This window comes from Macadamia integrifolia, chromosome 2 (genome assembly GCF_013358625.1).
Source record: "Macadamia integrifolia cultivar HAES 741 chromosome 2, SCU_Mint_v3, whole genome shotgun sequence".
NCBI lineage: Eukaryota > Viridiplantae > Streptophyta > Magnoliopsida > Proteales > Proteaceae > Macadamia > Macadamia integrifolia.
This window is the reverse complement of record NC_056558.1, coordinates 23,300,900-23,310,592: the sequence shown is the minus strand read 5'-3', so window position 1 is coordinate 23,310,592 and position 9,693 is coordinate 23,300,900. Positions and strand designations below refer to the sequence as shown.

Genomic DNA, 9,693 nt, shown 5'->3' with positions numbered 1-9,693 from the left:
AGAACACGACACGTGGACAACAGAAGATCCAACGGTCAAGGTTGGGTGAGGATTATTACATCCGGTGCGTTGGTCTTAAAGTTGTCCACGTGTCGTGTTCTGCAGGTAGCAAAACAAGGAAAAACAGGGATGAGAAAAACAGAGGATTATTTTCCCCTGCATAGCGGGGGTGTAAGGGGATGTTGCCCCCGCTCAAATTTTTTATTTGAGGGCAGTTTTATACTTTTTGGTATTAGCGTTTTTCACGATATATTTGTAGCAATGTTTACTTTCTCCACAAGCAATTCTGAGAGGGGTGAGGACGAACGTTGTAACCCTATTCTCCATTGATAGTGAAACAAAATCTCATCTCACTAAAGACGTATGCGATCTTTCCGAACCTCGTTCATCTGTTAGTGTTGTTTGTTCTTATTTTTTCATTACCTTCGGCATCGCTTTTAGGATTGTATTTCCACAGTAACTACTAGTATACGACAAAACAAATTAACAAGAAGTAGCTACAGTCCACTTGAGAGGCCGGGTTCAAATGTCACAAGCATCTACTGTTGTTATTGTTTCTAGACAAGAAAAGATCATTGATAGCTTCAGGTCCAAAGAAAATAATCATAAGAGCGAGGGGAAAAAAGCTCTCCTCACCAACTTTAACTGTTGAACCAAAGGAGTGGATGGAGGATAATTTTGTGTTTCTTTTCCAGCTTGGGGTTAGAAGTAGCCATAGCAGCGAAAATGATAGTATCTTCTTAGGTTTGAAGTCTGGTGTTCTAGATTGTAGAAGTTAGCATAGAACGCATTTCAAGAGAACAATAATAGAAATAATGTTTTCTAACTAGGGAATTTACAACTGGAAAAATCATTTGGTATGAGTCTCCAACCTATACCATCTTTGAAAATTTATTGACAGCTAATAATGCAGTATTTCTTCAAATGACTAGTTTAGTGTGCCATTAATATCTTCTTATTCCATTAATTTCACTAATTTTTCTTCTTCAACAGTTCCTTAATAGAACAACTGGTTTCACATATAGAGCACAATACATATAAATCTTCTTCCATGTCATAAACAAACCATCTGTATATGCTTACAAGCAACTTGATAACTTTCATAACCAACCCTACTTAAATTGCCATTATACCTTACAATTAAAGTACACTAGTAATCCAGCCATTCATTTACAATAACTATCCCACTGATCACCTTCGTATGGCGTGATAGCTTTGTCTGGCCCTTGGTGGTTGATCATTTCTCCTTCAGTGGACCAAAAGAAACTTCCTGCACTACCTTGGCTCCCCTTCCCTTAGCCATGAATAGGCCAACATGATGCATTAACTCCTGCATTGTCACAGGTGGGGATGAGAACAAAAAAGTTGAAGCAAGTAAAAGAAACAAATGTTTCCGAATATAGGAAATTTTAAATCACTTCTCCTTGGTAAAATATTCAAGAAAATGCACTAATAACTGTATAAACACGAGGCTCATGCTTAATAATCAAACAGATTGATGTGCAACACACATACAAGAATTAATAAGCAATAAATGCAGCATTCTTATACTCTTCTACATGACATACTAAAGGAAAGAAAGGAGTTTTTGAGGATTTGTACACAAAAAGGACAGCAAAATCTTCAGAATCCTCAGGATAATGTTCCAGAGGTTTGAGTAAGTGAGTGTTCAAAGAATTCAAATGCAGGGCCATGGAATATCAGGCATAGTCAGATGAAGCCAGCACAGCATGATTTTGTAGTCATTTGGGATTTCTTGAGTTTTTTATACGCAACCCCTCTTCTACCATTTCTTTCCCCAATAAAAGAAAAGCGGACTAATATTGTGTATCTTGTAAGATTAAACATCCTGCTGCATTACTCCTGTAACAGATCTGATTATGTGGTTGTACCAAGAGATTCAAAACATTGAAGTATGAATATTTCCAACACAGATAACAATGATTAGTCTTTTGAACCTCAGGACAGAACACAGCAGAAGGGGATTTTAGAAATAAGCCCCGATATCCCACCATCATACCGTCGCTCCACATGGTTCTCAACAATTTAAAATATTGTCCTCTAAAGACGGAATGAAGCAAGCATTGAAAATTTCAAGTGCTCAGGAAACTGTTGTTTATCATCCTTTGAAACTAAATTGAGAATGCAATCAATGTTCATTGAAGCAAAGGATCTTCTCAATTCTTACAGGGAAATTCAAAAGGAGGCTAACACAGTAACAATCAAAGGTGATCCAACCCAAAATCTTAAGCTGTTGGGTGGAGAAGCCCGATTGATACTTCAAGCCATCCAAGGTCTCAAAGTTATTCTCAACAGCACCCCACCTTTCAGTCGTTGTCCTTGTTTGGGTGACAGTACACCTGCATGTGTGGCCATTTTCTGGTTGTCATACAAGGATGTATCAATATCAAAATGAACCCGATGGCTCTGATATTATGTTGAATTATCTAACCCAAAAGCTAGCCGATCCCATTAAGTTGGGATAAGGCCTGTTGTTGTTTATCTCACCCGGCCTAATTGAAATTTGAAGTCATCCAAGGTCATAAAGTTAGTTGATATTTATCAACAACATCAAATATCCCAATAGTATCTATTCCAACAAAATAAGAATCCCAATGTATCACCAAAATAAAATATAGTAGCACTAAAGGGCCAGTTGTGTTTCTAAGGGATATAAATGGTGAATTTACTCTTGTAGTTGTCATTGGCCAAGAGTGCCTAGAATTTGTAGCTTAAATAGTTTACCTTAATTAGTAGTACAGAATTCCCCATGCTTACGTAGAACTGCATGCATTTTCATTATACACGAACATCAAAGTTTTTTTCACACCAGAGCTAATATGCTTAGAAAAGCCAATGGCTGAAGCAACTTTAATTTAAGTCCATGGCCGGATGATGCAGTGTTAAAGGGTCTACTCAAGGAGAATAAAGGCCATAGGTCAACCCACAATTACATGTTTTAAGTGCCACAAAGGCCCCAAAGCTAGGCCATTTTTTTTTTTGTTTTGGGGGGGGGGGGATGCCCAAATGAAAAATCCCCATTCAATAAAAAGCAATTAAGCGTCTTGATTTTATTTTTGGGCAAAAAATGCCAGCCTGCCCAAAGCAATCATGAACCTTGATTTTAATTTTTTAAAATTCAAAATTATATATAGTTTTCAGCCTACCCAGAGTGCAAAAGATTGGCCTGGTCTGGCCCAATGCCGGCTGGGCTGGGCTGGGCCTGGGCTGAGGCCATCCCCAGCCTGACATCAGGCCCAGCCAGGTCAAGACTAAAGTACCCCTGGAACTGGGCCTTCAAAGAACCAGGTCCAGTCTGGCCTAGTTGCACCCCTACTTTTCACAAGCCCTTCTGTTTTATGTGGTAGAGAAGGGGACCATGGCACATGGTGGCTTCATTGCCCTTTTAAAATTCTTACATCTTTTTGGTACCAAATTCTCATATAACTTATTCCTATTACCCTATGTGTGTGTGTGTGTGTGTGTGTGTGTGTGTGTGTGTGTATATATATATATATAGAGAGAGAGAGAGAGAGAGCTAGTTTCCAGCACCTCACCTAGGAAGGAAGGCATTCCGGCGTCACCCGATTATTTGCCGCATGGCAGCTCAATTGGGGCCCAAAATTTTGTGCATAGGTAAGTCATGTAGACCCCAAGGAACACTTGCTACATATCAAATTCTAGCCTAAACAGAGTGAGCTTCGAAAAATCAGGACTATGAAAGAGTGTAAAGTAGTGGTCGGAGTAACAATAGTCATGCATAGACATACAAAAGAATGCATGCCAATACACAGAGGGTAATTGATTGAATTAGATCCTACAATATCACATGTGGCTAATCCAGACCATTTCCTCTCTATCCAACAATTGGGACAGCTACATCTTGTCCATGAGGCACAATGACAGTGGGCAGCACAAGATCCACTTTGTAAGTGGGTAGCTGAAAAGAAAAGTTTACCATAGATATACCATGGGAAAAGTGATTCTGAGCCACCGAATTCCCTCTCAAAGATTTTTTATTAGTTTTTTCTCTCATAGAAAATGAATTATGTAAGGGGGTGTAGGGTACCACAATGGTTCAGAGAACCCTTCCCCATAAATGATATTGTTTTTAATACCTATTATGAATAAAATAATTATGGATTTTCTCTAAAAAAATTGTAGCATATGAGTTGAGGTAAACTTTAGGTGAACCCCTCTTAAGTTTCTTTATTTGCAACATGGTATTTTGGTTGGTGCTCAAAGTTTTCAAACATGGTGCTCACACCATCCTTGGCTAGTGCGCTTAAGGTTTTAGCAAAAACATCACAAGAGATGGCACAATCAACCAATCAATTTCGGATGACACTAAGGTGGCTGATGATGGTATGAAAAGGTTCAACAAATTGAAAACTACTATATGATAGACTTCGGCTTTGAAACTACATGCTCCCCTTGATGCAGATTAATTACCAAAATAGGCTTGTTTTATTAGGAATAAGCTTAGGGTTGGGTTCCATACATATTGGGCCTTTGATCCCATGTGTTTTGAGTGTAATAGACCACTTTTATGGGTCTACGAGGGAGGGTCTAAGATTGAATACGGGATTCAGTGATTTGTTTCCTTTTCTTTAGTTTCCTTTTTAGATGGGGTTATTTAGTTTCTAATTTCAGTACCTAAATTAGTTTCTAATTTCAAGTCATTGTTAGTTTCTAATTTCTGTCTAGACTAGTTTCTATTTTTATTAGATTCTAATTTTCAGTTTTTAGTAACTTCTTGTAATCAATTTTTAGTAACTCATATTTAGTAACTCTGAGTTACTATTACTTGTAAACCCTCCCCATCATTATTATAAATAAAGGAGAGCCCTCATCATAGAGAGACGATTTATGTTTTAAAAAAAAGAGTCTTGTTGCTGCCGCTGGCTTCACTGGATGTTCCTTGTGTTTGATCAAGAATTAGGGATTGGTGCTTGATCCATTCGACTCCTTGCGGCGTGAAGTCCAGGAGGTCTGCTACAAGTAATCTTTTCTTTAAGTTCTACTATAATTTCAAGGTTTATTAGAGCTGCAAATACCAGCTACGATTCCTTCTATTTCTGCCTAGAATTTTCTGCAAAACAGAGCTTTCGGCCCTTGCTGATTTAGTCAGTTCCAGCTGTCAGAATGACCCCATTTTTTGGTCGAAGATCCACCTCTGCCCAGGTTAGGTTCGACCCAAGTTGGAGCCCTATCTGACCTCTGAATAGTGAGATATAAAAAATCTCCTTTTTTTCGTCTTTTAGTGACCTGCAGGTTCTGGATTACATTCTGTAGAGTTAATGCCTCCTGTTGGAAGTTTCTGGACTGCTGAATCTAATTACTGTTAGTCTGAAGTTGTTAACATTCTTAGCTAGTCTTTGTTTTGGTTCTAAGTATTGTTGCTGTTCTTATTCCCATCCTGTAATGTTGTTTCTGGTGGTCGAATATATTCTGGACTGTTGTTTGAGGGTGATTTTCTGCTATATATTCGAGACTGGTTTTGGTTGTTCTCTAGTCTAAAAGTTCCTGCAGTCTTGGGTCTGGTTTGTTTGTCAAATTTAGTCCTACATTACCCCTCTCTATCCTACTGTCAGCATACTATATCAACGTTTCATTATAGAATAGCAGACCATCTCTTTGATATCGGCCATGGAAAATTCAAGAAGAAACTGCAATTTGATAAAAGGGAGAGAAAAGATGATGTATTTGACAATTTAAATTACTTAGACAACAGTAGAACCCAATCCCAATTGAACATGAACTGGATTTGAAATGGATCCCTAACCAAGTGATAGTTGTCTAGCCAACCTCCCCCCCCCCCCCCCACAAGGAATATTTCTGGCTTCAACCCTGTTTAATTGCAAAGTCCAACTAAAGAAACCAAAGCAACCAACCTTTAGGATGGGAAGGCTAGCAACTGTTCTTCATTTGAAACTAGAGACAAAATGAGAAAGAACTACAAAGAAAATTTCTAATTCAGTATAAATAAATTTCTAGAAAAAAACTGTCAAGTCAAGCTCCACACTTTTCCTGATAGAGGTGAACGAGCAGATCATAGTGAATTCAAATGATTCAATATAGGAATTTGTACTTTGTGCTAGATCATTAAACACATAATGTGGGATAGTCAAAGAGTACCTGTGGATAGTCCATAACTTCCTTACTGTTTTCTCCAACCTGAACTGGGCAATTAAATGTCGCACAGGCACGAGAGTACACCACCACATCCTTGAGAGGGGGAAGAAGACCATGATTTCTCGCAGATAATGTGGAAGCCACGAAATCAAAAACGCAGATATCTGTGCATACGCCTACCACCAATATCTTCACAGCTCCAATATTAGTTAGCAGCTATAAGACACTTCTCCGGTAACTCAATACAATAAAAACAGACAGAGACAATCCAAATTATTAAATTATAGTCAAATATTAGAAAATTAAGTAGTACTTACAGCATTGATCTTATTGCTTTCCACCCAATCAATGAAGACATTTGAGCCATCTTTCTCCATTGAACCAATAAACCCATCCATGCAATCTTTGCGCCGAATTGTTACATTAGGTTCCTTTTCTAGCCATTGCAATGCTGGAAACCAGAGTAAGGACTAATATATATGAGGAGAGAGAGAGAGAGAGAGAGATTTCACAAATCATATAGCTATACTTCAGGTATAATAGTTCTTCCCCTTAATTTTAGAAGAAGGAAGCCATACGTGGAGGGAGAGCAAAGAAAGAATTGTACCTGGAACCAAATTTGATTCTTCTGATCCAACTAAACAATGAGAAGGGTAAGGATGCTCAGGTTTATCTGGATGATGTGAATCAAGAAAAGCCATAACAGGCCATTTCTTCTCACAGAACACTCTGGCCAGCTTCACAGCCTCCTCCAGCATTCCAGATATTTGTTTATTGGGCTCTTTTGGAGCCTGTCCAAAAACATGGTCCAAAACAAAGTCTAATAAGAAATTGTTATCAGAACCAAAAACTCGGGTGATTGGGTACCTGAGAAACTGTTTTTTTTTTCCACTTATTTTATTATTTCCCCACCCCCCCCCTTTTTTTTTATTTTTTTTTCTGTTTGATTACATAAAACCCATTCCAAAGCAGTTGAAGAAAGCTTTTGACGCCTAGCCCAGAACAAAATCAGATTTTCAAAGAAAACAAAATGTTAACAACAATATGAATTTTACAACTTAGACTACGCAAGGTTTTGCTGCCTGTAATGCCCTAATTCTATACTTTAAAGTATGGTGTGCTGAATCAAGTAAAGGCAGAGAGAAAAGACAGGTTAGTTCAGTGAAAGTTTGCAAAGTCAATCTCTTTCCGGTCGTCCAGGTATAGAGCAGGGGAAAACGCAAGCGTATCCCCTAGTCCTTAAATGATAGAAAGAGCTTTCAAACAAATAAAGAGCTTTGATAACTGAAAGGGGACTTGACCTAAGAACAAGAAAAACCTACAATTCAAGTAAATCTGAAGCCAAATCCCAAGTTTCAGAAAGAAAAGGACCCAAACCCAACAAATGCATCATCATAACCAGTAAAACCCAGAGGACCCATAAAAAACAATCAAATGCAAATCCCAAATTAACCAGAACCAGAACCAGAACCATCTCAGTAAAACAAAATAGGGTTGGTAATGAAAGAAACACAAAAAGCAGACAGAACAGAAGTATGCTCACCAGACCCCCAGCTCCCACAGTACAGAAGCCATTGATGACATCAACAAGAACTAGACCAGTGACGACATCCTCAGACAAAACCAAAGATTCTTGTTTAAGGGGAAGCTCGTTCTTCAACAGATCAAGTGTCTGCAACCCCATCTCTGAAAACCCAATTCTATTTTACACTCACAATTCATTTACAAAATGACAGAATGGAGGATGAGTGGAAATGGAGAGACTATACAAATATATAATTCTCCACTTTCTTATCGTGTCATCAATGTAGTGGTAAAGGACGAAATCAAAATTGGATAATTTATCTCAATTCGCTTTCATGAGTTTGAATTTGTTTGCGAGCTGCAGACTAAATGCCAAATGACAGTCACACCAATCAAGCTGATTTGTCTTTGTTTTTTGTAGACACGTATCCACTCTGTTGATTGGTCAATATTATCGGTTGAACCGTCACTTTATAAGCCTATCCATAAATAGTTAGCGTACATTTTCAATCCCATCATATGGTTTGACGAATCCGATCGGATCGGCTTGAATCATTCAGATTAAATTGATACCTTATCGAATTGACATCATATATTGCAAATAATACATGTAAATAGATATTGTACTTATACGCGGAGGATCTATTTTTATGCATATAAATTGGAAAGAGAAATCATTTATGGCAAAAGATTGGATATGCCACAGGCATATGCAAATCTATGTGTATCTCTCTCTTCCTCTCCTTAGAAACCCCTCCCATTGGTTGAGCCGCTTACTCCAGAAAAACTAGCGTTCTACCTTACCTCTTCCCATTATTTATCTACTCTTTAGGTTTTCCATCGTTGTGCATGTTATGTTTTCCACCTCTTTACGTGTTGTAGTTTTCGCCTTTGTGCATGTCCTTTTACCCCATGCAAGTCTTTGCCATGAGTTGTGGTGTAGTTGGCGTTGGTGACGAAGTCATGGATAACGATGACAAAGATGATGATGCAACTCAAGCGTTGGTTGCGATCCAACCTGGCCCTCCAATCCCTGCCACCACATCTCGCCCAACCCCATCCCCCTCTCCCACGGCCATCGCCCTCCTCGTCTTGTAGCTCCTCCTCCTTCAACCGCTATCACCCTCCCCTTTCATGCATCCTCACCATGACCTCCCTCCACAACCCCCCATATGCTCTAGCCCTCTCTATCTGGTTGTGTGTGTTTCCTGTTCCGCTTGAAGCAACGGAAACCTTCCTATTTACATCTGAATCTGTGAATGAGGATCTCCCCAACAAGTTGTGCGACCAAATCTCCGATGCTATACTTGATAACTACCTCAAACAAGACCCCAGAAGTAAGTGGCTTGCAAGACCTGTACCAAGACCAACATGGTCGCGGTATTTGGGGAGATCATTACCAAGGCCAACATAGACTATGAGAAGATTGTCCGCGATACGTAATGCACAATCAAATTTTTTTCCATAGATGTGGGTCTTGCTGCTAACAACTACAAGGTCCCGCCCAACTTTGAGCTGTAAAGCCTTAACTTTGCTCAAGGTGTCCACGAAAAGCTCACCAAACACTCTATGTAGATGGGTGTCGGTGACTAGGGTCACATATTCAGTCACTGGGGTTGCCGTCGATCTCTTTGACCTCAGTTGCTCCAGGGGACTCTGTTGCTACATCGGTATTATGGGATGCCGGGCCAAGTTCTAGCTCCTCCACGTGGTGAGCACCCAACATGGGGCCGACAACATTATTGTATTAGCCAATGACGAAGTCGTGGACCTAAGTAGCGATGAAGATGAAGTTTTTCTTGGACAAGTTCATTGTTGATTTCTTGGGGTTTTGGTTTTCCTTAGTCTATAAGTCATCCTGCAAAGGCTCTTCTAGTTTTGTTTTGCTTTCGTTGTCAAGTGTGAAGAGTTGAGCGTCTATGTTTGTCTCCTTGTTGTCACCGACGCCGGCGAAGATACTGGGAATGGAGGCCCATGATTCGATGCAATGCTCCTCACTAGTAAAAGCTTGTGACCTTGAACCTCATTGGGAAA

The 9,693-nt window shown here is 39.4% G+C and overlaps 1 protein-coding gene across 1 annotated transcript; it reads right to left on the bottom strand.

The window, feature by feature from the left end:
- Positions 1–939: 939 nt before the first annotated feature.
- Positions 940–7,930, bottom strand: LOC122094031 (nicotinamidase 1-like). The gene is made up of 5 exons (XM_042664633.1): positions 7,679–7,930; positions 6,743–6,926; positions 6,453–6,586; positions 6,139–6,324; positions 940–1,330 (listed from the first exon to the last, which is right to left on the bottom strand). The coding sequence occupies exons 1-5, from the start codon at positions 7,817–7,819 to the stop codon at positions 1,238–1,240; spliced, it is 738 nt and encodes a 245-aa protein (XP_042520567.1). The 5' UTR covers positions 7,820–7,930; the 3' UTR covers positions 940–1,237.
- Positions 7,931–9,693: the final 1,763 nt, after the last annotated feature.